This window comes from Camelina sativa, chromosome 9 (genome assembly GCF_030686135.1).
Source record: "Camelina sativa cultivar CO46 ecotype springtype chromosome 9, ASM3068613v1".
Classification (NCBI taxonomy): domain Eukaryota; kingdom Viridiplantae; phylum Streptophyta; class Magnoliopsida; order Brassicales; family Brassicaceae; genus Camelina; species Camelina sativa.
This window is the reverse complement of record NC_141888.1, coordinates 41,910,286-41,936,581: the sequence shown is the minus strand read 5'-3', so window position 1 is coordinate 41,936,581 and position 26,296 is coordinate 41,910,286. Positions and strand designations below refer to the sequence as shown.

The 26,296-nt window shown below is 38.2% G+C and overlaps 3 protein-coding genes and 7 pseudogenes across 7 annotated transcripts; 4 read left to right on the top strand and 6 right to left on the bottom strand.

Moving 5' to 3' along the window:
* Positions 1-81: 81 nt before the first annotated feature.
* LOC104714536 (coatomer subunit alpha-1) lies at positions 82-4,721 on the bottom strand. The gene is made up of 4 exons (XM_010431937.3): positions 4,447-4,721; positions 4,070-4,302; positions 3,364-3,858; positions 82-3,263 (listed from the first exon to the last, which is right to left on the bottom strand). The coding sequence occupies exons 2-4, from the start codon at positions 4,275-4,277 to the stop codon at positions 316-318; spliced, it is 3,651 nt and encodes a 1,216-aa protein (XP_010430239.2). The 5' UTR covers positions 4,278-4,302; positions 4,447-4,721; the 3' UTR covers positions 82-315.
* Positions 4,722-5,409: 688 nt separating this feature from the next.
* Positions 5,410-6,678, bottom strand: LOC104716037 (putative F-box protein At3g19560 pseudogene; annotated as a pseudogene).
* Positions 6,679-7,885: 1,207 nt separating this feature from the next.
* LOC104716036 (F-box protein DOR pseudogene) lies at positions 7,886-9,291 on the top strand (annotated as a pseudogene). The gene has a single exon (XR_015565820.1). The product of XR_015565820.1 is annotated as an F-box protein DOR pseudogene (transcript).
* Positions 9,292-12,274: 2,983 nt separating this feature from the next.
* Positions 12,275-13,726, top strand: LOC104716035 (F-box protein DOR pseudogene; annotated as a pseudogene). Its single transcript, XR_015566037.1, has one exon. The product of XR_015566037.1 is annotated as an F-box protein DOR pseudogene (transcript).
* Positions 13,727-13,859: 133 nt separating this feature from the next.
* Positions 13,860-14,521, bottom strand: LOC104716034 (UPF0540 protein At1g62060 pseudogene; annotated as a pseudogene).
* Positions 14,522-15,936: 1,415 nt separating this feature from the next.
* LOC104716032 (F-box protein DOR pseudogene) lies at positions 15,937-17,651 on the top strand (annotated as a pseudogene). The gene has a single exon (XR_015567348.1). The product of XR_015567348.1 is annotated as an F-box protein DOR pseudogene (transcript).
* Positions 17,652-17,740: 89 nt separating this feature from the next.
* LOC147939373 (uncharacterized) lies at positions 17,741-19,988 on the top strand. The gene is made up of 2 exons (XM_087465936.1): positions 17,741-19,273; positions 19,350-19,988. Exons 1-2 carry the CDS (start codon positions 17,741-17,743, stop codon positions 19,986-19,988), a joined length of 2,172 nt encoding a protein of 723 aa, XP_087322062.1.
* Positions 19,989-21,098: 1,110 nt separating this feature from the next.
* LOC104714530 (uncharacterized) lies at positions 21,099-21,815 on the bottom strand. Its single transcript, XM_010431926.3, has one exon. The coding sequence runs from the start codon at positions 21,750-21,752 to the stop codon at positions 21,279-21,281; it is 474 nt and encodes a 157-aa protein (XP_010430228.1). The 5' UTR covers positions 21,753-21,815; the 3' UTR covers positions 21,099-21,278.
* A 1,177-nt stretch (positions 21,816-22,992) lies between these two features.
* LOC104714532 (UPF0540 protein At1g62060 pseudogene) lies at positions 22,993-23,710 on the bottom strand (annotated as a pseudogene). The gene has a single exon (XR_015566036.1). The product of XR_015566036.1 is annotated as a UPF0540 protein At1g62060 pseudogene (transcript).
* Positions 23,711-24,517: 807 nt separating this feature from the next.
* LOC104714533 (transcription termination factor MTERF8, chloroplastic-like) lies at positions 24,518-26,155 on the bottom strand (annotated as a pseudogene).
* Positions 26,156-26,296: the final 141 nt, after the last annotated feature.

The window sequence follows — 26,296 nt, the reverse complement described above, 5'->3', positions numbered from 1 at the left end:
AACATTAAAATTTTCACTAAATCATAAACTTTCGAAATTGAAATTTTAAAATGATCCAGCACGGGATTTCAAAGACTACTATGCATCAAAAAAGATTATATAAAGCACGAAGCTAAAGTACTCATGTGTCGTTGTTGCTAAAAGATAAGAAACAACTTTAAAAGACTTAAAAAAAAAAAAAAAGAGTAATAGGACCTGCAACGAGAAAAATCCACAAACCTGATTGGTAAGTACACCAAAATCACAAAACGAAAAGCTCAACACTCTTATTTCTGTTAATGAAGTATCTCTGTATTGATAATGAATCTGAACTGATCAACGGACTTGAGATGGAGAGCATAGCAAACCAGATGCGTCTGCACCAATCACTGCTAGATCACAGACTGTGCATATGTTTCCTTCTTGGCTTGGTACAAACCGGGCCGTACAGTAAGGACATGAAACGTCTTTCTGTCCTTTGTAGATCGGGACATATGTGGACCCACATATCACAAACGGGTTTCTGAAGTCGTAGTTTAGCTTGGTTGCGTCGGTCATGTTACGTTCAGCGGCTTGCACAACTTGTCTTGCCATCTTGGCCTGGTTCTCCACTGGGTTTGATTCCAACAGCCTTCTTGCGAAATTATAAGCAGTTGCGAGGTTCTTTGCCTTGTAGCAGACGCCCATTGCACTAAGCAGCGCGAGCCGTAAGTGAGGTGTTTGGAGGTTGCAGTGAGTGAAGTAAGCAGCGAGCTCTTGCTGCCTCACCGGATCATCTCTCATTTCTCTCCTCCTGAGCTCCATTTGAAGACCAAGGACATATTCTTTAACGATAACGATTAGTTCCTTAACCTCATCGACTTCTCTTCTTGTCTCGACTACCACTAGAGGGATGGTGTGGAGGATAGAAAGGAAGAGACGGAGAGCCTCAGTGAATTTCCCACTTGTTGTGGCTTTGTAGCCAGATTTGAGTTTCTCGTCTAGCTGAGAGAAATCATAAACAAGAGCTGGTGGGCCACGGACGTTGGGACTGGAAGACTCGCTCAATCCTCGCTCAATGGCAAGTGGAACAACAGGAGATGAAGAAAACGCACGCAGATAGCTATGACTGCCATTGAACAGATCAAGAAACATCGATTTCAAAGGTGTAAAGTTCTTTATACCAAGCTGTCTGTGGAGCAGACGCATTGCAGTGTCGAAGCTTCCAGCTGCAGCTTGCTCAGCAGCAAGAGAAGATTTCTGGCTCCAGATCTGACTTACGGGCATACCTTGGGGAGGTGTCACAAAAACCGAAGAACGTGCATTAGCAGAGGCTTTAGGAGTGTCAAGCTCTGGTGGGAGATCCAAGTCTTCAAGTCCCCATCCAACTTCCTCATCGTTATCTTCTTCACCTCCTTCAGCAGCCGCCAAAATGTCTTCAATGTCTCTGTTTTCCATTCCATCAACATTTATGTCAAGTTCCTCACCCCAATCGCCATCAACATCTTCTTCATCAGCAGTACCTCCTCTGTCTGCACTCTCAAGTCCTCCTTCAAATATTCCTTTCATCACTCTCAGAAGAGGCCAATCACCACCACACATGACTGGTGTCGGTGGCATAAGAAGCGATGGAGTTTTCCCTTCAGGCAATGAGGGCACGTTGTCTCCTAGCTCGGTTGCCAGTCGCTCAGCAATATCATTTAAGCCATGAACCGAAGCCGTGATATAAGCTAGAGGCAAATGACCAGCATTCTCCAGAATTTTAACACGCTCTTTAACATCTCCTAGGTAGAGAGCATTGTGAAACTGACCCATCACGTTGTTCTTCACTTCCGCAATCTTCATCAACTTTGAAAGCTTGTCCAAATTACCAGTAATGAGATAAAGAAACGATAACCTCTCAAAGTTCTTTGTCTGCTGGTATGCAAACTCAACAATTCCAGAATTACCTTGGCGAAGAGCCTCCACCCCAAGTTTATACCAGTGGTCTTTCTCGTTAATCTGTGTAGCGGACGCAACAGCCACACTGATGTTGCCACTTTCAAGAGCCAGGTTGAATCGGATCCTCTCATCTTCAACAAAATGGAGGGCAACCTCAGGGAATCCTTTCTGCTGCAGGTAAGCAATCATAGCCTGTCCACATAGCTGGGAGTTTTCTATCATGCTCATTACATGATCATATCTCTTTCTCAGAAGTGAAAGCTTGAAAATGTACTCGGTTGCATTAATGGTGATAGCATTGTTTTTCCCATCCCGATCCAAGCAAAATATTGTATTACCAGACACCTTGGTGATATAGATTGGGACATCCAGGGTTCGGATGATTCCACTATCTCCATTCGGAAGACAGTACTTGATATGATTCAACGTCGTGTAAATGAAGACACCATTATCGTCCCAAGCTCCACTTTTCACACGTATCGTCTCATGAAGCGTGCACTGGAGAACAAGTTTTTTGCTCGCGATAATTATAGTATGTTTGCTGAGCAAAGCAACACTCTCCATATCACTAGACCAAACAACGTACCTAACAAATGGTGTCTGAAGTTCACCAAGAACAAGCCTTTGCTGGAGGTCAAATATAACTACTTTATCCTCAGATCGACAAAGTAAATTTCCAGTTCCGGCATAAAAGATAGCATCGGTGGGGATAGGAAGAGAACTCTTTTTAACCACCTCATTCTTTAGATTCTTGACTAGCACCTGGCTGGTGCTTTTCTCGAGAACAGCAAACCGGTTACGGGCAATGAATACTGCAGAGCCACCTGTCCCTCTCTTTGCATCTTGCACAACGTCACTCCTGCCAACACTATCTTTCGGTATGATGTACAACTCATAAGAACCACCATCGAGATCTGAGCAGATCAAAACTGCATTTTCAGTCGGACTGTATGATAGAGTCCTCGGACTTTGATTCAAGCTTGGAGTACCAGGACGCCGTATAGGGATAACTTGGGAATCTCTTTGAGTAGAATATTCGTAGTACCGCAAGAATCTATCCTTGGCATAGAACAAAGAATCACCACTCAAAGCAAATGCAGGACGTTCTCTCTCAAGTTTGAACACGATCATGCCACTGTCATGTCCTGCTGCTAGTAAATTCATCTCAGGGTGAACTGCAAGAATCCAGAATCTATCATGTTCACGACGGAAAGTTTGAAGTCCAGTTCGCTTGGTAGCATCCCAGACACGGATGCTCTTATCTTCAGAGTTTGATACAATTATGTCCTGTTTTGCATGGAACATAACAGATGAAACGTTATTCATATGGCCTCGCAATGTATCCACCTCCCAAGCTTTAGTTTCTGCAATGAAATTAATTAAAAAAATTGCATATCAGTATAAAATTAATGATTGATGGCATATAAATATTGAAAGCACAAAAGTATAACATCAAATAATTACCGTTCATACGCCAAAGCTTTACTTGGCGGTCATCTGCACCAGAGACAATAAGAGGCAGGGAGGGATGAAAAGCAGCCCAGTTTACACCTCTGTCATGACCTTCAAGAACGTACTTGACAATGGCATCAACTCCACCAAAAAGATCACTATTCATCTGAGTCAACCTCATGATGTCATCAGCAGGAGAGACAGTCTTCTTCCTAAGAGCACCAATATCCCAAACACGAACAGTCTGATCTAAGGAAGCTGATACAACGAGGTCTTCTTTTGGGTGGAAAGAGGCACACATAACATAATGATTGTGACCAGTCAAGACAGAAACACAAGTCCGTGATTGCCAGTTCCATATACGGATAGTCTGATCGTCACTGGCACTCACAATCCAAGGGTACTCATGATGGAACTGAACCGTGCGGATATAATCAAGATGCCCAAGAAGAGTGAAAAGGCACCTGTGTGTTTTGTAGTTCCACACTTTAATCTTGTAATCATCCCCTGCAAGATTAAGATACTAGACAAGCATTAAGATCATAGTCATACAATATATACATATGCTTTTTGAATCTAAAACACACTACAAGGCTCCCTTAACGCAAGATCCATAAATCCAACAGAATCGAGGTTGGGACAAATCAATCATACGATTCACTACAGCTAGCTAAATCTAAAGGTAATGAGGAGAGCAAAAAAAAAAAAAGGAATATACCTCCGGAGACGAAGAGAGACTGAGAATTGTGGAAGTGAACACCACGAACAGGTCCTTCGTGCTCGTCGAATCTATCGATCAAAGTACCCATACGATAATCCCAAAGCTGGATCACGCCACTGTGCAAACTCGCGAGGATCCATGGTCTTTTAGGGTGAAAGCTAAGACCCTTAACTCTGTTATTCTTCGTCTCGAACTTTGTCAACATAGTAATAATCTCCCGATAATGCACTCTACATACAAAAAAACAAGATCACACACACACAAAAAAAAACGAAATCACGAACAATTCATATGAGATTTTGCAGAAATAGATCTAAATTGCAGCAATTGAGTGAGAAATTAGAAATCGTAAAGAAAGAAACAATGGTGATTACCACAGATTCAGATGAGTTCGGAAACGAAACGAAGAAGGAGAAGAGGAGGAAGAAGAAGAAGAAGGTATAATAGATCTGAGTGAGTCGCTATGCCTAAGAGAGGAGAGGAGAGGAGAGGCCAGATCTCGAATTCTCTCTTTTGCGTTAATTTGGGATAAAAACTTTTATATATTGAGAGATGAATTCCATAAATATACCCTTTTTACAAAAAGGATTGATGTTATTGGTCTAATGATGCAATTTTTTTTTTTTTTTTTTTAACTTTAATTTAACACGAAAGTTTTGATTATTGGTCTAATGATGTTTCTAAAATAATACCTTTAGAAAATACCTTAAGTGAAATACCTTTTGTTTGTAATATTGTTACTACCTTAAATGGTACAGTATAATATAATTGATTTGATGTTAAAAAAAAAAAAGGGAGATTTACTTTATATTAAAGGATCAATTCTAATATTATTGGTCGAATGATACAATTTTAGATGATTTTTTTTTAACTTCATATTAAAGGTGAGTATTTTTCTAAATTTTTTATATTGTTGAACATAAGTGAAAAAAAAAAATGTTATGCATCATATGAAAAAATCACCAAAAACAAAGAAAGAAATAAACCTAAAAAAAAGACTGTGTATATTTGTCAATCGAGTTTATATTCCGATTAGGCAGAAGAACAATGCTTGACATCTCTTGGAGCAAAATAGTAAATCTCCAATAGTTTTACTTAAACAACAGTTTTGGTGTTGTTGCTATAATCATAAAGAAGTAGAAGTGAAGACTCTACCGTAAAGTAGAGAGTTAACTAAAGCAAATATTGCATCAAAGAGAGTTAGTTTATTAGGGACTACCTGACAAAGGCAATACCAGAAGAATTCCACAGTGTTGAAGGGAATGAGACAGAAGTATCATTTTGTTAAAAACGAACCTCCCTTAATTTCAACTATAAAACTACTAGGTCACTCTTGTTCACAGAACAATCTTTACAAAAGAAAACAAAAGGAAAAAAGATATCCACGAAACATAAGATGTATTGTAATATGGACTAATCAATAGTCTCATCCTTTCCTTTCCCACTATAGTACTACTACACCTTGGTTGATTATGCTCAAACCTTGGAACATAATAAGAGCACACAAGTGGGCAACTATATGGAGATTCTTCAACACTCACAGCTTCTCCGAGATCCACTTCTTTCAAGTACCCATCCTCCCCAATGACGCAAGCTGTTTTGTAGAGACCGGTCTTGGTCGGTTCAAATCTATCTATATCACAAATCACTGCAACTTTCTTCTCCTCGTCAACAAAGAAACTCCTAGGCTCAACCACAAACTTAAGACCACTGATGATTGTCTCCGTATCAACGGCTAAGAACTTGTTCCATGAAACCGCATTGGGCTCGATCTTGGTTGTAATCCATATCTCCATCTTATATGTATCTAAGCGCTGAAACAACACTGCAATCTGCTCTTCTCTAACTGCAGATAGAACCATGTCATCGTATCTAACATCACAGTGAAACGGAAGATGAAGAGCCGGTCCAAATCTCTCTCTTGTAAAATCAAAACAGAGTAAAACACATTCTTTATCTACTTCTTCAACTTTGATTCTTTCTTGAGCAAAAAAGTAAGTGTTCCCTTTCAATGACACGCCTCGTTTGTATAACACTACAGTAGATGAGATGGTGAGAGCCCTCCATGAGTTAGACTTAAAATCGTATATTTCGTACTCTAAACTGTAGCCAAACTCAAAGAAAAGCCTCAAAATCTTGTGGTTGTTGTTCTTGTCGTATCCGATACCAAACATATCTGATCTGCCGTAAGTGGATCTAGGTTTGATCCAACGTGTTTGACACGAATACGGGTTCCAAACCACGAGGCTAGTAGTGTTGCTCTCCTTCTCCTTGGTGAGGCATAACAATAAGCCATCACAATAGAAGACGTTAAATATCTTGACTTGATTAAGTTCACCTATTCACTTTATAGATGGATCAACCAAGTCTTTGTGGTTATGGACTCCGTAGAGATCAACTCTCATCAAACAGACCTTAAAATCATTAACCATGATCACCATCAAATCCTTGGCTGCTTTAGCACATTGCTTGTTTGTAAAGCTAGGATCTTTGGATAAACTGTTCCATTGTTTGCAAGTAGATCTCACAGCTTTTAGAGATGGTATAGGAACCCGAGAGAGTATCTCTTTTACCAAACCCTTCGAAAGATCAGACATCATCGCCATTGTTACAAGTTTCCAACGTCCAAGGGCTGTATAATAAAAACTAGGGCTTTATAACTTTCACGCTTATCCACTCAAATAAGGTAGTTTTTAGGTTACGAGTTTTTATTTTGGATTTTAACTTCACGTTGATAACATGTTGTTTCCATCTCTCCCTAGGATTTTATAGATATAAGAAAAAAAAAAAAAAAAGGAAAGACTTTTGCTAAAAAAATGGAAAATTTCGTATACTCTGTTTTTATTTCCATTAAAAACAGAGTAAAGCACATCACAAGGATCTTTACAAGAGAAAAACGGAGTTAGGTTAGTATTCACCTAACTGTGAAGATTTGCTTTTCAATCCGAGCAATCCTTTTTGACATGAGAACTTTGATGACACTACACCTTGACTATTACTTGAGACCGATGTAGTGAGTTCTGTAGTTAACAGGTCCGGCTCAAGTTGTTGTTGGACATGGTGCAAAAAAAAAAAAAATTGATGTTTTTAAGGTGTTAATTGTAGATTTCATAAATTTAGAATCATTTTTATCAAAAATATTAAACTTTGAGGGCTCAAAGCCTTCTAAATTTTTTTTTTTTAAATGAAACCTGGTGCAAAAGCACCGCTTGCACCGCATCAACGCCGGCACTGGTAGTTAAACGCACTGAATCAAGGAAGGACGAGGCTTTAAAGGTCTTCCCTTTTACTCCACCATCTTTAGGGCTTATTACATGAACAGCAGCACTAGCAGCAGAAGAGAACGAGTTGGAAAAAGCAGACACAGTTTGCAAGGAAACTTTAAAATTACGCCATTGTTGCAACTCGAGAGACCTTCTTCAATGAAGTAGAAGAGAGTTCATGACAATGCAAAGCGAGTACCACAGCGTTGAAGCGATTCTGACCGATCAATCTGATTCAATTCGTGCCCACTATCAATCAGCGAAGAACAACATCTCCGTTTACACTTCATTCACTTGCCGGAACTCTCAGAATCGCACAGATCCAAATTTGGGGAGGAGAGACCAATGTTTTTAGGGTTTAATAAAATCCGGTCTAGTTCTGGACCGGTTTAAGGACAAATCAAAAACTGATTTAATTGGTTTATTTCAAACTGACCCATGCCAAAATATTTACCCTATTACTTTTGGTACATCTAACTTTTACAAAAAAAAAATTTGCTAACAAAAAAAATAAATAATAAGAATATCAAAATGCGAGCCACATAATCAACAACGCACTCTAGGGTTTCTATAGTCTCGACTGCGTCGTAATTTGGAGTCCCTGTAATTAGCAATCTAGGTTGTCTCCGCCATGAAAAGAGAGCAGCAAAACGTCTCGGAGGTGGATCTTGTCGCCGTCACCGAACGCAATACGCGAGCCAAGACCTCAAGCAATGGTGGAGAACCGATCCCACTTGACCTAATTGTCGAGATATTTTCGAGACTGCCGGCGAAATCAATATCAAGATGTCGCTGCGTATCGAAGCTCTGGGCTTCCATTCCTCGCCTCCCCTACTTCACGGAGTTGTTCTTGACCAGATCTTTGTCTCGCCCGAAGCTATTGTTCGCTTGCTTAAAAAACAACCACGTGTTCTTCTTCTCTTCACCTCAGCCTCATCAGATTCTTGCAGATGATAACAACTCCTCTGTTTTAGTTGCCAGTTATCATATGAAAATTCCGTATTATCTTTTGTACTCTGTGATACGTAGTTCTGTCAGAGGACTGATGTTAATTGGAGATGAGCGGGGTTCAGAGGGAAAGAAGCGTAAGGTCTCGGTGATATGTAACCCCAGCACGGGACAATCTGTGACCTTACCAAAACCCAAGACGAGGAAGAGGTTTGGATTGAGGAGCTATCTTGGGTATGAGCCTATCAAGAAACTATACAAGGTATTGTCCATGGCCTGGGGAATACGAAGCTCGAGCTCTGTGGACCATCAAGTTCTGACTTTAGGAACTGGTGGAAAACCTTCATGGAGTAGGGTCGAATGTTGCATACCCCATTCTGTTAACCGGGGTTGTTATGTTGACCATGTATGCATTGATGGTGTTCTGTATTATCAAGCGTTCCATACGTCTACAAGCGATTACATAATTGTTCTCTTTGACTTTAAGTCCGAGAAGTTCAGATTTGTTGAAAACTTCAGAGACCCTCTCAGTGTATCATTTTGTTGGTCATCTATAAACTACAAAGGTAAATTAGGTTCACTTGGGACGGGTATCCATCCAAGGAGTACAAATATTAGGTTGCGGGTTCTAGAAGATGCGGAAAAGCATGAGTGGTCGGAGCATACATATGTATTGCCTCATTCGTGGACGAATACTATTGGAGGGCCATGCAGAGGTTTACGTGTTGTTGGAGTGACTCATACAAACGAAATTGTGTTTTTAAATTCCTGTAGCTCCACGTCTTTCGACATTTTGTACTACAATACCGAGCGAAACGCAATCAGAAGAGCAAACATACAAGGATTGGAAGCGTTTGAGTGGCATTCCGTTTACGCCTATGTAGACCATGTAGAGGATGTTGATGTGAAGCTTATAGAAGGGCTTCTTTAATCATGGTTTTTATAACTTTTGAGATTTTTGTAACAAGGCTAGTTTGGCCCTTACTCTTCACTCTCATCAATTTTTCAGTTTTGTGTTAATATATCCATTACGTTACTCTTTACCGCTTGAACATCATCACAAACTCATCTATGCCGAATCCTAGACCTATAAATGTTTTTATGGAGTAAGCTACCCTTGTTATCCACTTCAATGACTTCTTTGACCAAATCAGAGTATAAGCTGATAGTGTTCCCCACTCTATTTCCCAATATTTTCGGTAACTGTAGTAACAATCTCAGTGAGCTCAGACCTTGAAGCTCCTCTTGACTGCAACAACTTAAGCTTTGAACTAAGAAAATTCGCAGAATTGGCTATTATCACTTGTGGATAACTCCTAACGATGCTGGAGAACAGAATCGTCTAGAAGCATCACTGAGAAACCGTTCTCTTTACAGATACATTCGTTTCCTTTGTTTCTCTCTTCACTTCACCTATTCTAGCTGCTGAAGTGCTGATCGACAACCAAACGACACAACAAACTCAAAAATCGAAGATCATAAAAATGAATAGTGAAAATTTGAGATTCCTCTACCTGATACAGGAGATAGATTGAAGAAGACGGTGAGAATCAGATTCCATCCGTAGGAATCGAGGAGAAGAAGAAGCGATTGATGTTCGTCGAGGAAGTAAAACCCCTAAAGCCGAGATGTGGTCTGAGAGAAGCTGAGCCGGCGAAGAAGAGAACTCCATTGGTGTTTACCAGAGAGAGAGACAAGTGTGAGAAACGACCACTTGATTTTGCTACTGTAGAAAACCATAACGACGTCGTATAACATATTAACATCAGTGCCTTTGTTCTTAACTAGATAAAATTATAGAAATGAAATGATATCTGCCTTCGCTCCAGTAGCATGTCTGGTCTGCGAAGGCATTGTTTATGCAGCGCGTGATGTGTTCGATGCTTTGAGAGCAAAAGGGCATATGAGGTATTCTAAAATACTCTCTTTTTGTTTTTAGTAAAACTGATAAAAGATTTGGTCTGGATATCTTTTAGGATTTGTCGTGATGGTGACAATCAGTGATGCTTCTATAAATTAATAACACGACAAAGGTTGAAGTTTTCACTGTCGAGCAAATCAAATTTGGGGAGGAAAGAAAGACCAAGGTTTTTTATATGGGTGTATTGTAGTTTTAGTACATTTTGAGAAAATAATAAGGTTTTTAGTACCTTTACTATTTGTAATTAGAGAAAGAGTACATATGTTTGTTGTCTAATAACTACAGTGTAATAGAGAGGGAGAAGGTGGGGTATGGATGTATGAGTGTGTGAGAGAGAAGAGGGGCAAAGTGGGGTATGGTTGTGTGAGTGTGTGAGAGAGAAGAGTGGGATATAGGGAATAAACATAAAATTTTATATATATATATATATATATATATATATTTTTTACACATCTCCTTCTCTTTAATAACTTAAATATTTGTTAATTAATAATATTTATTTATTTTTTTGAAAAATTAGATTAAAAATCTATGTCTTTTTCTTTATAATTTGACATACATTTATTTTAATAATTTCAAATAAATTTTAAATTTTGATATCAAATATAATATAGATGTCTATACAAATGTTTATACATATTTTGTTTTAGTAAATTTAAATATATTTTCATATCAAAAGTGATATATATAATGGTTCTGTACAGACATCTGTACACATTGTTAAGGATACAGATGTAATTTGTTTATTCTTAAATTTTCAGATGTCTGTACAGTTAATAAGCTGTACGGATAAAAAATTTGTAAAAAATATTTAGCATTATCAAATATATTTTTATATCAAAAGTGATAAATGTAATGCTTCTGTATAGATATTTGCACACATTATCATATTTACACATTAATAAGTATACATATATAATTTATTTAATTTTAAAGCTTTCATATATCTGTACATTTAATAAGCTGTACGGATATAAAATTTATAACATAATATTTAATATTATCAAATAAAATCATCAAACAAAATACATATCAAATGATAAAGAAAAAACATAGATTTTTTGTATCTGAAAGAAAATTAGAAAAAAAAATTATATTATCAAATATTTGAGTAACTAAACATGAGGGGTATGATTATTAAAAAAAAAAAAAAAAAAAAAACAAGAAAAAAAAGAAACTACAGCCTTACAATATATTTCTTTTTTCCTCACGTTTACTCCCTCTCTCACCCTCTCACACATTCTCTCACATATGGGTCCTACACCTAGTTCTATAATTTCAAATAGTAAACGTATTACTTCTTTAATTTTGTTTTCAAAACGTACTAAAAATACAAATACCTCTTTTTACATAGGGTTTAATAAAATCCGGTCTAGTTCTGGACCGGTTTAAAGGACAAATCAAAAACTGGTTTAATTGGTTTATTTCAAAGTGACGACCCATGCCAATATACTTGCCCCTTGTTTTATTGTTTTTTCTTCTCTCGGTCTCTCTAATATATAAGGATTTGCTTTCTCTGTTTCTTATTAGCAATCCTTTTGGACATGAAAGCTTTCACCATTTAAAAACACAATTTCGTTTGTACGAGTCACTCCAACAACACGTAAACCTCTGTATGACCCTCCAATAGTATTCGTCCACGAAGGAATTATCATCTCTTCTTCACTGTCTCTGCAGATAAAAAAATTCTAGATACCGAGGAAAGCCTCAGTAACCATATATGTATTATATATTTAAATGAAAAAAAGATGATAATGAATCATAATTTAAAATCTTAACAAAAAAATTTCAAATATAATAATTAAAAAACTATTCATATGGTATAATATGAAAAAGTGAATTAGTATATTTTGTGGAAACTGATAATTACTTATAAGAATTTATTAGTTTAAAACATACGTTACATTTTTATCTTTAATGAAATTTTTTAAAATAATATTAAAACCAAAGAACAATGATATTTGTTGTAAATGACTTAAAAGAAAAATGCAAAGTGCTATGCGTACATCAACATTATGATTATACATTTCCCTAACAAAAAAAACAAAAAAAATATCAATACGCGAGTCAAAATAAAAAAAACGCACTCTAGGGTTTCTATAGTATAGATTGCGTCGTAATTTGGAGTCCCTGTAATTAGCAATCTAGGTTGTCTCTTCCATGAAACCAGAGCAGGAAAACGTCTCGGAGGTGGAACTTGTTGCCGTCACCGGACGCAATACGCGAGCCAAGACCTCAAGCAATGGTGGAGGAGAACCGATCCCACTTGACCTAATTGTCGAGATATTTTCGAGACTGCCGGCGAAATCAATATCAAGATGTCGCTGCGTATCGAAGCTCTGGGCTTCCATTCCTCGCCTCCCCTACTTCACGGAGTTGTTATTGACGAGATCTTTGTCTCGCCCGAAGATATTGTTTGCTTGCTTAAAAAACAACCACGTGTTCTTCTTCTCTTCACCTCAGCCTCATCAGATTCTTGCAGATGATAACAACTCCTCTGTTTTAGTTGCCAGTTATCATATGAAAATTCCGTATTATCTTTTGTACTCTGTGATACGTAGTTCTGTCAGAGGACTGATGTTAATGGGAGATGAGTGGCTTTCAGAGGGAAAGAAGCGTAAGGTCTCGGTGATATGTAACCCCAGCACGGGACAATGTGTGACCTTACCAAAACTCAAGACGAGGAAGAGGTTTGGATCGAGGAGCTATCTTGGGTATGAGCCTATCGAGAAACTATACAAGGTATTGTCCATGGCCTGGGGAATACGAAGCTCGGTCTCTGTGGACCATCAAGTTCTGACATTAGGAACTGGTGGAAAACCTTCATGGAGAAGGGTCGAATGTTGCATACCCCATTCTGTTTACCAGGGTCATGTTGACCATGTATGCATCGATGGTGTTCTGTATTATCAAGCGTTCCATACGTCTACAAGCAATAACATAATTGTTCTCTTTGACTTTAAGTCGGAGAAGTTCAGATTTGTTGAAAACTACAGACAACCTCTCAGTGTATCATTTTATTGGTCACTGACAAACTACAATGGTAAATTAGGTTTTTTTGGGACTCATTATGGTGGTATCAGTCTCCGTCCGAGGAGTACAAATATTAGGTTGCGGGTTCTAGAAGATGCGGAAAAGCATGAGTGGTCGGAGCATACATATGTATTGCCTGCTTCGTGGACGAATACTGTTACAGGTTTACCCGTTATTGTTGGAGTGACTCGGACAAACGAAATTGTGTTTTTAAATTCCTGTAAATCCAGGTCTGTCTACATTTTGTACTACAATACCGAGCGAAACGCAATCAGAAGCGTAGAAATACAAGGATTGGAAGCGTTTAAGGGTTATTCCGCTTACACCTATCTAGACCATGTAGAGGATGTCAATTTGAAGCTTATGGAAGGGTTTTAATCATGGCTTTTATAACTTTTGAGATTTTTGTAACCAGGCTAGTTTGGCCCTTACTCTTCACTCTCATCTATTTTTCAGTGTTCTCGACAATCGATATAACTTTATGGCCAATCTGGTGTGGAGGATGCGTAAGACCGTGATGATACCTCCTGTTCTGTTTCTATCATGTTCTTGACGTTTCTCCACAAGAATATTAACTGTCAGTTCTATACATTTTTTTTCCTACCATTACTTAATTAAGATAGAAGAAGGATTATTCAAGGTCGTAATTATTGCATTTATTTTTATTTATAAAATAGGCATTACACAGAAAGAGTAGTAGTATCATGAAAATTAAAGGTGACAGTCTATGAATACAAAAGAGATATTGTGACTTTTTAGAATATATATAAGATAGGTTTAAGCAATAAGCATGATGAGATCACCTCACGCTCAGTTCTTTTTTCCTTTGCCGTCCTTCTTCTTCTTCTTCTTCTTATCAGTGGTGCGGCCCCTCACAGTGGAACCGGAACCTCCAGAACCGTCTCCACGCGCAGCAGCACCTTTGCGATTTGCTGCAGCTGCAGCATTGCCTTGAGCGCTAGAACCACTGGAAGAAGAAGCGTTTGCGTTGCGACCCTGAGCAGAGACATTTCCCCTGGTACTTGTGAAGCCAGTTCCGCTAGAAAAGGCGCTTGGACCTTTGGGACTCTTAGTAACACTGGCAAAGCCACTTCCCGTGGAGGTGCTATCAGTTTGGGCATCAACAGAAAGCTCAGCTCCAATACCTTTGGTAGCAGTTTTTGGAGCAGAAGTGCCTAATTTGTTCTCTTTGGAGACTTCTTCAACCTGCCTTGCGGTGACAATGGCAAACAAAATGCCAATCACGAGAAGCACAGAAAACTTTGTGGCATTCAACTTTGGTTTTTAATTTATTATATGTTTTGGATTAGATTGTGTGTTGTTTGTGGTGATTTGTGTTGTGTTCTTCTAACCAAATCATAGCCTCTATATATACACACACAGCGCATGCATTTATTAGGATACGTGAGCATTTCTTACAGGAAATATATAAATGCATTAGTCAAATTACAACTAATAGTCATACCAAGATGTCAATATCAACACCTCTTGCGAAGATCAATTACAATTTTATCTACCCACCTAGTTTTATGGATAGATTGTGATATCCGATTAATACTATACTATTATTATACAAACTTGAAAGCGAATATGAAACTAATGGAGCAGCGGTCTATAAGCTCCAAACATAGACAAAGTTTGCAACATGAGCTGGTGAGAATACTAGTGACGAAAATAGCTGTTTCTTTCTCCTATAATCAAAACAGTTTCACAATAACAAAGTTTTTATTATGATATGATGCAGGCAGAACTGAGAACGAAGAACATAGTGAAAGAAGTGCACATTGGGTTCCCTCTGCTGTATGTATGCATTGTGGCATTCATCAACATTGTTATTGGGTATTGTCTGCGCACTTGACTGCTGGGTTCGGTCGTCGTTATATCATATCAATCAAGTGTGCAGTCGAACATATAGATGAAGAAGGGAAAGAGATTAGTTTGTCTGTTTGGGTTTTTTTCAAAACTAAGAACCTCACCAATAAGAGTTTACCATTGGATGAGTACAATTTTAATTAACAAAGAAAAAGTTCTTCTTTTACAAAATACACTTTTTAATACTAAAAAATTTAAGAACCCCAAAATTACAAACCTACCAATAATGATGCTCTTAGGCATCTAAATCCTCATTTTTAGTGCAAATGAACAAAATTCATTTCCAGCTTTTGATTCGAGTTACAGTCTACCTACTAGACTACTGGTACTACAAGTAATGTTCTCACAACATTGGTTAAAATCCTTAATTAGGGTTAACCTTGAGTTCAACCAAAGCTACTTAACTCGCAGGCACAAAATCGTTGTTCTCTTCCAATTGATGTTAAATGTTAGACTCGAAAGCAAACCTCTTAAGGCCTCAAACTATATACTCTCAATGCAAAGAGCCAATTTCATTTTCCAAGTTCTGACCTTCATTGAAGATAGCCATCGGTACATGACAAAAGTACAAAACAGAGGACACTGACTGTAGTTCACTTCCCTTTCTAAGCAGTCCTTTACACTTTTTCATCACCTTCGGTATATTTAAATAAAATAAAATAAAAAGTATATAATATCTTCTACTATAAAAAAAATGTATAGTTCTATGCGTTATCGTTTGTTATACATTATTTTTGGGTCCCTATTACTTTTGGTATTTTTAACTTTTACAAAATAAAAAATTGATAACAAAAAAAAAAAAAAAAAAAAGAATATCAATACGCGAGCCAAAATCAACAACGCACTCTAGGGTTTTTATAGTATCGCGATTGCGTCGTAATTTGGAGTCCCTGTAATTAGCAATCTAGGTTGTCTCCTCCATGAACAAAGAGCAGCAAAACGTCTCGGAGGTGGATCTTGTTGCCGTCACCGGATGCAATACGCGAGCCAAGACTTCAAGCAATGGTGGAGGAGAACCGATCCCACTTGACCTAATTGTCGAGATATGTTTGAGACTGCCGGCGAAATCAATATCAAGATGTCGCTGCGTATCGAAGCTCTGGGCTTCCATTCCTCGCCTTCCCTACTTCACGGAGTTGTTCTTGACCAGATCTTTGGCTCTCCCGAAGATATTGTTTGCTTGCCGAAAAGACAGCCACGTGTTCTTCTTCTCCTCACCTCAGCCTCATCAGATTCTTGCAGATGATAACAACTCCCCTGTTTTAGCCGCTAATTATCTTATGAAAATTCCGTATTATTATATAAATTCATTTGAAAGCTGTAGTTCTGTCAGAGGATTGATGTTTCTTGGAGATGTGCGGATCTCAGAGGGAAATGTCTCGGTGATATGTAACCTCAGCACGGGACAATCTTTGACCTTACCGGAACCGAAGACGAGCAAGAGGATGGGAACGAGGAGCTATTTAGGGTATGAGCCTATAGAAAAACAGTACAAGGTATTGTCCATGACCTGGGAGTATAATTATGGACACACAGAAGCCTGTGAGGAGCATCAAGTTCTGACATTAGGAACTCGAGAACCCTCATGGAGAATGATCAAATGTTGCACACCCTATCTTCTTTATCATGAATATAACCATGTATGCATCGATGGTGTTCTGTATTATCAAGCCTTCAGTACGTTTACAAGCCAATGCATGGTCGTTCTCTTTGATTTGAAATCAGAGAAGTTCAGATTTGTTAAAGACACAGGTTATTCACATCTGATTAACTACAATGGTAAATTAGGTTCACTTTGGTCTCATGAATGGAATTATCGTATCAACGGAAGTTGTACAAGTATTAAGCTGCGGGTTCTACAAGATGTTGAAAAGCATGAGTGGTCGGAGCATATATATCAATTGCCTGCTTTTTGGTCGAATACTGTTGGGTCATCCACAAGTTTACGTGTTGTTGGAGTGACTCGTACAAACGAAATTGTGTTTTCATTTTCCTATATAGAGAAGCCTTTCTACGTTTTCTACTACAATACCGAGAGGAACACAATCAGAAGAATCGAAATAAAAGGATTGGAGTGTTCTTCCGTCCTTTATGAAAGCATGAAGACATTTGGTGGAACAAGGCTAGTCTGTAAGACATTGGGAGAAGCTGTGCGCATGAAGTAACGAACGTGGAGTTAGAATGATGTGGCAAATTATATTTGGAAATTTGGAAATTTGGAATATTGGAGTTTCCTTTATTGTTTAGCAAGATATCATCGGATCAAATAAAAAGAAGATTTGGGGTTATCTTAATTAGGAGAGTAGGTTAGCCGACGTGATATGTTAGCTATCTATATATATTTGTATTGAGGCTTAAGGTTTTTCTTGAGCCGGATAGAAAAAGTAGGAGCCAAGCGAATAAGCTTTTAGGGTTCTTAACAAGTTTTGGTTAGATTAAGAATTGGTCAGTGACAAGTCGTGTTGACTGTGTGTAAATCTGATTAAACATATCTTGTAAGATTGTTTAAGTGATTCTTAATAAGAAAAGAGGTTCTTTTCAATATTGGCTGCATCTTCGTTTTTACAATTGGTATCAGAGCAGTCAACCGACGAGAGCTCTATACTCGCCACAGGTTGAGATCTTGAGATAATGATGCAGTCAGGTAATGAGTTGTTGATGCTTCAAAGGGGTGTGATCTTGGATGAACAAGGCTATGGTCGCTGGAAGGTGCACATGGTTCAGCTGATCCGAAATCTAGGTGAGGATGCTTGGACGGCAGTGGAAGAAGGATGGGAACCTCCCTATGAGAAAACCGAAGCTGGTGACAAGATCACTAAACCTAAGGCACGCTGGACGGTAGAAGAAAAGAATTTGTCTAAATATAATGCTAGGGCACTTAATGCAATATTTGGTGCTATTGATGATGATGACTTTAAGCTTGTTCAAGGTTGTGGATCAGCTAAAGATGCTTGGGACATTCTGCAGAAGACCCATGAAGGAAACTCAAGTGTCAAAAGAACGAGATTAGACCAACTTGCATCACAATTTGAAGTCTTAAGGATGGATCCAGAAGAGACAATTTCTCAGTTCAGTGCAAAATTGAGTGCTATTGCTAATGAAGCAAAGAATCTTGGTAAGACCTATAAGGATACCAAGCTGGTTAAGAAGTTGCTTAGATGTCTACCTTCTAAGTATGCAGCTCATAAAGCAGTCATGAGAGTATCTGGCAACACAGACACCTTGAAGTTTGAGGATCTCATTGGTATGCTAAAATCAGAGGAGATGGAAGTTGCTGAAGAACTGAGAATTCATGGTAAAGGAATTGCATTCAAGGCAGATGACAGGAGTGATCAGTTGCAAGAGATAAAAGATAGCATGTCCTTGATGGCAAGAAACTTTGGAAAAGCTCTCAAACGTGTTGAAAAAGGACAGGGACGAGAATTAGCTTGCTGGAATCGAAGTGCTACAGAGAGGTCTTGTTCTAGGCCAAATATATCTGAAAAAGAAAAAAATAATCTGAGAAAAGAGATTCAGTGTTTTGAATGTGGTGGTTTTGGTCATTACAAACCTGAGTGTCCAATGGTTAAGCGCAAGGAGATGAAGTGCTTTGAATGTAAAGGGATTGGACACTTAAAATCTGAATGCCCAAACATGGTGAAAGGAAATAATAAGGCATATGTTAGCTTTAGTGATTCAGAATCAGAGAGTGATGGGGATGAAGAAGAAGGAGGAATGTTGAATCTTTTTGCATACAGTGCTAAAGGTGATGATATAGCTGATGAAAGCTCAGATGATGATGATGAAGAGTCAATTTCAAAAGAGAGCTACTGTGTACTCTATGACAATTGGGTTCAGCTGTGTAATGAAAAATTGCTACTTGTCAAAGAAAAATTGCAGTTGGAAGCCAAGGTCAATATGCTAGAAGAAGAATGCAAGTCAGAAGTCTCAACTTGCAAGGAACTACTCCCTGCTGAAAAGGAGTTGCTTGAGAGAAAATTGAGAAATCTTCAAGAACTCTATGGTTTGGAGAAGGAAAGATCAACAAGCCTTGAAAGGGAGCTGAACGAGAATCATAAAAAAATCAGGATGTTGAACAATGGTGGGAAGAAGTTAGATGAGATCTTGTCAATGGGAATTGTTGGATCTCAACATCGTGGTCTGGGCTATAAAGAACAACAGGATGTTGAATTTTTGTCACGTGATAAGTCTATAAGCTTTGTGAAAAGCAACGTAACTTATGAACAAAGTTGAACTACAGAGGAAGGCTGTAGTACCTGCAAGTAACAGAGAACCACGAGTCAGGTCTGGAAATCCTCGAAAAAACTGGACAGATTCCAAGCAAAGGAGAAGTAATATTGTGTGTTTTCACTGTGGTAATGCGGGTCATGTTCGTAGGTTCTGTTGTAAGTTTAAGAATAAGATCAAGGAGCTTTGGATGGCTAGGAAATGTTTTATGGATCCATTTCACTTTTGCAAAGTCTGGGTTGCTAAAAAGGATCTGTACAATAAAGATTTCGAGAATGATGAAAAAAAGTATGATCAAGGTTGCAGAGAGTCTGAGGAAATCAACTTATGCTGTAATCTCTCGAAGATAGTCACTGAAGACGATGTTGGGGTTGAATCTCAGGTTCTACAGAAGCATGTTGTAGAACAACCTATACAAGGAAAAGTCACAACTGAATCAACCAAATCCAATAGTGCTGATTCGAATGATGAATCATCAGGAGCCTTAGCTATATCTAAACAGTTTCAAAGTCATAAGAATCACTCTGCTGCAGTTGTAGTTGTTGAGCAAACCTCTCATTGTCAAGAAGTGTTGCAACATTGTTGTGTTTCAAAGGTTGAACCTAAGGATATTATAACAGCTTTTGAGGATTATTTTTGGTACAAGGCATGATAGGAAGCTTGTTGTGTCTTCCAGTTTATATGTCTTCATCTTTGTTTTTATATGAATGTGCACTCATGCTGGGGGAGTATGATGAGATGATGATTTTTGTGATGATGGTGATGTTGTAGCTGAATATGGCTAAGGGGATGTTTTTGGAAGATTCTGGTAGTATTCACATCTGGAGCTTGAGTTGTCACATTCAAATAAAATGGGGGAGATTGAAAGCATGAAGCTTGAGTTGACACATTCAGATAAAAAGGAGGAGAATGAAAGCATGAAGACATTTGGTGGAACAAGGCTAGTCTGTAAGACATTGGGAGAAGCTGTGCGCATGAAGTAACGAACGTGGAGTTAGAATGATGTGGCAAATTATATTTGGAAATTTGGAATATTGGAGTTTCCTTTATTGTTTAGCAAGATATCATCGGATCAAATAAAATGAAGATTGGGGTTATCTTAATTAGGAGAGTAGGTTAGCCGACGTGATATGTTAGCTATCTATATATATTTGTATTGAGGCTTAAGGTTTTTCTTGAGCCGGATAGAAAAAGTAGGAGCGAAGCGAATAAGCTTTTAAGGTTCTTAACAAGTTTTGGTTAGATTAAGAATTGGTCAGTGACAAGTCGTGTTGACTGTGTGTAAATCTGATTAAACATATCTTGTAAGATTGTTTAAGTGATTCTTAATAAGAAAAGATGTTTTTTTCAATATTGGCTGCATCTTCGTTTTTACAATTTACACCTTTCTAGACCATGCAGAGGATGTGAGTGTGAAGCTTATTGAAGGGTCTTCTTCATCATCATGACTTTTATTACTTTTGAGATTTTTTGTAACAAAGCTAGTTTACTCTCATCAATTTTTCAGTTTTCTGTTTTCGGTTCCCCTTACTCTTTATGGTTAAAAATAAAATATGGTCTCCCTTTGAAATTTTCCAAGGTAGATTAATCATCTCCAACTATGCCATTTGCTTGTTTCTTTGGATGCTTAAAACTATTCACACTACCACATTCCAAAACCTCTTTATTCAACAAATACCACAATTGTACATAGTGTTCTATTTTTTTTCTTTTTTGTTGCTACCATTACAAGATTAAAGAAGATTATTATATAAGGTCGTCGTAGTTAACTGCATTTATTTTATTTATATGATAAGACATTACACAGGAAAAGTAGCATTTCATGATGTAATTAAAGGTGACAATGATCAATCTCTGTTTTATTTATGAATACAAGAGAGATTGTGAGTTTGTGCGATATATATAATTGGTTTGAGCAATGAGCATTATGATCACCTCACGCTCAATCACATCGTTTTTTTCCTTTGGGGCACTTCTTCTTCTTATACTTCTTCTTGTCAGTGGTGCGGCCCCTCGCAGTGGAAGAGGAACCTGCGGAACCGTTTCCACGGGCAGCAGCACGTTTGCGATCCGCTGCAGCTGCAGCATTGCCTTGAGCGGCAGAACCACTGGTAGAAGAAGCGTCTGCGTTGCGACCTTGCGCTGAGACAGCTCCATTGGTATTTGTGTTGCCGTTTCCGTTTGCAAAGGCGCTTGGACCTTTGGGACTACCAGTAACACTAACAAAGCCATCGCCATTAGAGTTGCTGCTAGTTTGGGACGTTACAGAAAGCTCAGCTCCAATGCCTTTGGCAGCAGATTTTGACATAGAGGTGCCTAACTTGGTCTCTTTGGACTCATCTACGTCCACCCTTGCCCTGACATTGGCGCACAAAACGCCAATCACGAGAAGCACAACAAACGTTGTGGCATTCATCTTTGTTTTTTTTTTGGGACTAAATTGTGTGTTGTTTGTGGTGAGTTGTGTTGTGTTCTTCTAGCCAAATCATAGCCTCTATATATACACACACTCGATACGCATGCATTAATTACGATACATGTGCATTTCTTACAAGAAATATATACATGCTTAAATGCATTAGTCAAATTGCAACTAATAGTCATACCAACAACTCTTGCGAGAATCAATTGCAATTTTATCTAACCACCTAGTAGGCTACTACTATGGATGGACTGTGATATCCGATTAATATACTATACTATTTTTGTGATATATTATACAAATTTGAAAGGAATCTCTTATGCCTATAAATCCCTTATTTTAAAAAGCAAATGAACTACAATCATTTTCCAACTTCTGATTTGAGTTACAATCCACCTACTAAAAGAAAGGTTCTCACAGCGAAGGTTGTGTACCTTAATTAGGATTCACCTTGAATTCAATCAAAGCTACTAAACTTGCGGGCACATAAACGTGAGTATGGATATGACAAGGAAAAGTATTGACCTTTAGGAGCTTGTAACAAGAACTGAAGTGCCAATGTATCTGTGCAACATATTTTAGACATATCATGATCACTAGTCCCCTAGCTGCGTTTCTGTTTCTTCTACTAACGTTAAAGACTACATAGATCAACATAAGCCCTTCTTTTGCTTTACGTTGTCACGTCAAAAGATTTATCGGCAAATCTAGAACTGACAACGACCCAAAAAAAAAAAGAACAAACCTTGGCATTGCTCCTTGTTAAAATCAAATTCTCACGAACAAACCCAACATACACCTAAATTATAAATAATTAAAATAAACAGTTGAGACTATCGAAAACAAATTCAACCATCTTCTTAGTGATAGAGATGTCCAACTTCAAAGACTCTGTCTTTGTGGGTTTTGCTCTAAGAAATTAAAATGTTGCTAAAAAAATAGTCGCTTGGTCTACCATTGGCTCTCAACGTAATAGGTAATAGTATTGCCGCAATACCATGTCATCCAAGAGGACGAAACAAGAATGGAAGCGTGCGATATTATGTTTTGACATCATATGCCGCAGAGTTTGCTGGTATGGATGATAAGATCCTTAGGCTTTTGAAGTATAGCTACGATAGTCTACAGGGGAATCAGGTCAAATCGTGTTTGCTATATTGCGCTTTGTATCCTGAAGATGCTAAAATTCCTAAAGAAGATTTGATAGGCTATTGGGGGATATGCGAAGGAATTATAGATATAAGTAAACCTCTTTATTCAACAAAATACCACATTCACATTACCACAATTGTAAATAGTGTTCTATTTTTTCTCTGTTTTATTTCATAATGTAATTAAAGGTGACAATGATCAATCTCTGGTTTTATTTATGAATACAAGAGAGATTGTGAGTTTGTGCGATATATTTATATGTATAATTGGTTTGAGCAATGAACATTATGATCACCTCACGCTCAATCACATCGTTTTTTTCCTTTGGGGCACTTCTTCTTCTTCTTATACTTCTTCTTGTCATTGGTGCTTCCCCTCGCGGTGGAAGAGGAACCTGCGGAACCGTTTCCACGGGCAGCAGCACCTTTGCGATCCGCTGCAGCTGCAGCACTACCTTGAGCGCCAGAACCACTGGTAGAAGTAGCGTTTGCGTTGCGACCCTGAGCAGAGACATTTCCCCTGGTACTTGTGAAGCCAGTTCCGCTCGAAAAGGCGTTTGGACCTTTGGGACTCTGATTAACACTGGCATAGCCACTTCCAAGAGCGGTGCTCTCAGTTTGGGCATCAACAGAAAGCTCAGCTCCAATACCTTTGGTAGCAGTTTTCGGAGCAGAAGTGCCTAATTTGTTCTCTTTGGAGACTTCTTCAACCTGCCTTGCGGTGACAATGGCAAACAAAATGCCAATCACCAGAAGCACATAAAACTTTGTGGCATTCATTTTGTGTTGTGTTCTTCTAACCAAATCATAGCCTCTATATATATACACACACTCGATACGCATGCATTTATTAGGATACATGTGCACTTCTTACAAGAAATATACATGCTTAAATGCATTAGTCAAATTACAACTAATGGTCATACCAAGATGTCAACATGATACTATATTAACACCTCTTGCGAGAATCTATTGCAATTTTATCTAACCACCTAGTAGGCTACTACTATGGATGGATTGTGATATCCGATTAATACTATACTATTTTTGTGATACATTATAACTCTAAAGGAATCTCTTACGCTTCTAAATCTCTTATTTTAAAAAGCAAATGAACTACATTCATTTTCCAACTTCTAATTTGAGTTACAATCCACCAGCTACAAGAAAGGTTCTCACAGCGATTGCTATAAAACAATTTCTAATTCCTTAGGAAGAATCCTATCACCAGACAACAAAACCCTTTCGTTTCTGCGAGTCATGTTCTTGCAAAACACACAACAAAGAAGGAACACTTACATATAACAACACCAAAAGTTATAATATAACAAGCTGAAAGTTTCACCATTTATACCTAAAACCATACCGCAAAGAGACATACAGTAACCCTTGATTCATTATTATGAGCTGTGATGTCTTATTTGAACTCAAAAGCGTACATCTTAAGGCCTCAAAATACTTAATCTCAATGCAAAGAACCTAATTCATTTTTCCAACATCTGACTCTCAATCTAGAGATTAAGAAATGCCCATTTTGTTACCTGAAATCAACCTTTTTTTTAACAATCCACCAAATTACAAGAAAGGTTCTAACAACGACCATTCAAATTTTCAATTAGGATCCACTTTTATTCCAGCTAAAGCCTCTTAATTGTAAAGAGATTAACAGGTTGGATCCAGGTCAAACTGAGATGACAAAAGTACAAATTGGGGTTTCATAGATACATTAACAAAAGCTTTTCTTTTGCCTCCCATTGCCACATCAAAATATTCATGGACAATCCTAAAGCTGACAACAATAGAATAAGAACAAACCTTGGCATTTCTCATTGTTGTAGATGTGCCTTCTGTTCTGATCTATGAAGCACTACGACCTTCATTGAAGATAGTCATCAGCACAGACACCAGCTCGTTGTGCTTCATCACATATCTTTGTATAAATATTTCATCGGCACATGACAATACAGAGGATACTGAAGGTAGTTCACTTCCCTTTCTGAGCAGTCCTTTCGACATGAGAGCTTTGAGTACGTTACACCTTGGTATAATCCTCTTCTCCATGCTGTACCCAAACACCTGAGGGTGCAAAACCAAGGAGTTTAGTGGCCAATTCATCTCCTTCGCCAGAAACTCACTCTTCCTTTTAACCGACTCTAGAGAATATTCAATGCAAGGAGGATAACGCTTGACAATCATCAGAAACTCCGCTCTGCTATATCCTAACCCTAGAAACGTCTCAAAAGAGTTCAATATCTTCTTCTTCGAGACTTTCAAAACCGAAGGAGTCTTCTTGAAAATTTCCCATACATCATCTACGCTAAAACCTACACTTCTATAGACTTCAACTTTCTCTTCAATCGTTTTCTCGCTCATTTGGTAAAGCATACGCAAAGCCACAACAAACTTTGAAGTAGTCGGATCAAAACCCATCTCAACAACCTTCTTGAGAGATGCATCAAAGTTTTCTTTCCCACACACAGGCTGCGATTTGGAGACGAGCAAAGGTAACAACAACCTCTGAGGCATGCCTAAACCTCTCAAAGCCGACACATTTCGGATTTTATTCCCCTGATGACCCTGTGGGAACTCATAACTAGAACTCTGGTCAGCTACTATAATGTCTTTGACAGAATCATAGTAAACACTGATAGACTTCTTTCCTAAGATTCTTGGAACTGTAGAAATAATCTGAGTGAACTCAGAGCTTGAAGCTCCTCTGGACTTGAGAGAGTTAAGCTTAGGACCAAGTGAGTTCTTAGCATCTACCATAAGCAATTCTGGATAATCAGTAATGATGAAGGAGATCTGAGAATCTATGAACCCATGACTTCTAAAAAGACTCAGAACTGAATCCGGATTTGCCTTGTCCGTGAAATTAACTTTCTTTGAGATTGATTCTGCGAGGGGTTTAGATAGACCCAATGAAGTAACGAGGTAAGAGACTGTAAAGTTCTTACCTTTTCGACCATCTCTTGAGCTCCCATTAGCAGAGGAGGAGTAAGAATTGAAAAAAGCAGATTCCTTTTGCACAACAAATCCCAAATTAAGCCCTTTGTGTAACACAAGAGACCTTCTTCCATAACGTAACAGAGAATTCATGACTACTCTACTACCTGTTTCTTCTATTCGAGAAAACGAATCTCAAATTGGAGTACGGAGGATAATATCAAGGGAACATGGAAGAACATGTGAAGCCCACTCAACCGATCACAGACTCATCGAGCGCCGTCAAAGAATGATGAGTCGTGCGGCTTCTCAAGAATCCGTCAAAAAAAATAAACTTTTGTGGAGGAAACAAAAATAGGGTTTATGACGAAGCTGTTAAAACTTGGGGTGAATTTCATAAAATTTTACTAATTTTTTTTTTAATTAGGACCTGCCAAAACT

Bases quoted from the DNA above. Each gene is read 5' to 3' on its own strand.
- LOC147939373 (XM_087465936.1), top strand. From the start codon at position 17,741: ATGATGCAGTCAGGTAATGAGTTGTTGATGCTTCAAAGGGGTGTGATC. The intron at 19,274-19,349 runs GTTGAATTTTTG...GTTGAACTACAG, and splicing joins GCTATAAAGAACAACAGGAT to AGGAAGGCTGTAGTACCTGC.
- LOC104714530 (XM_010431926.3), bottom strand. From the start codon at position 21,752: ATGAATGCCACAACGTTTGTTGTGCTTCTCGTGATTGGCGTTTTGTGC.
- LOC104714536 (XM_010431937.3), bottom strand. From the start codon at position 4,277: ATGTTGACAAAGTTCGAGACGAAGAATAACAGAGTTAAGGGTCTTAGC. The intron at 3,859-4,069 runs GTATATTCCTTT...TTAATCTTGCAG, and splicing joins GTCTCTCTTCGTCTCCGGAG to GGGATGATTACAAGATTAAA. The intron at 3,264-3,363 runs GTAATTATTTGA...ATTTCATTGCAG, and splicing joins AAAGCTTTGGCGTATGAACG to AAACTAAAGCTTGGGAGGTG.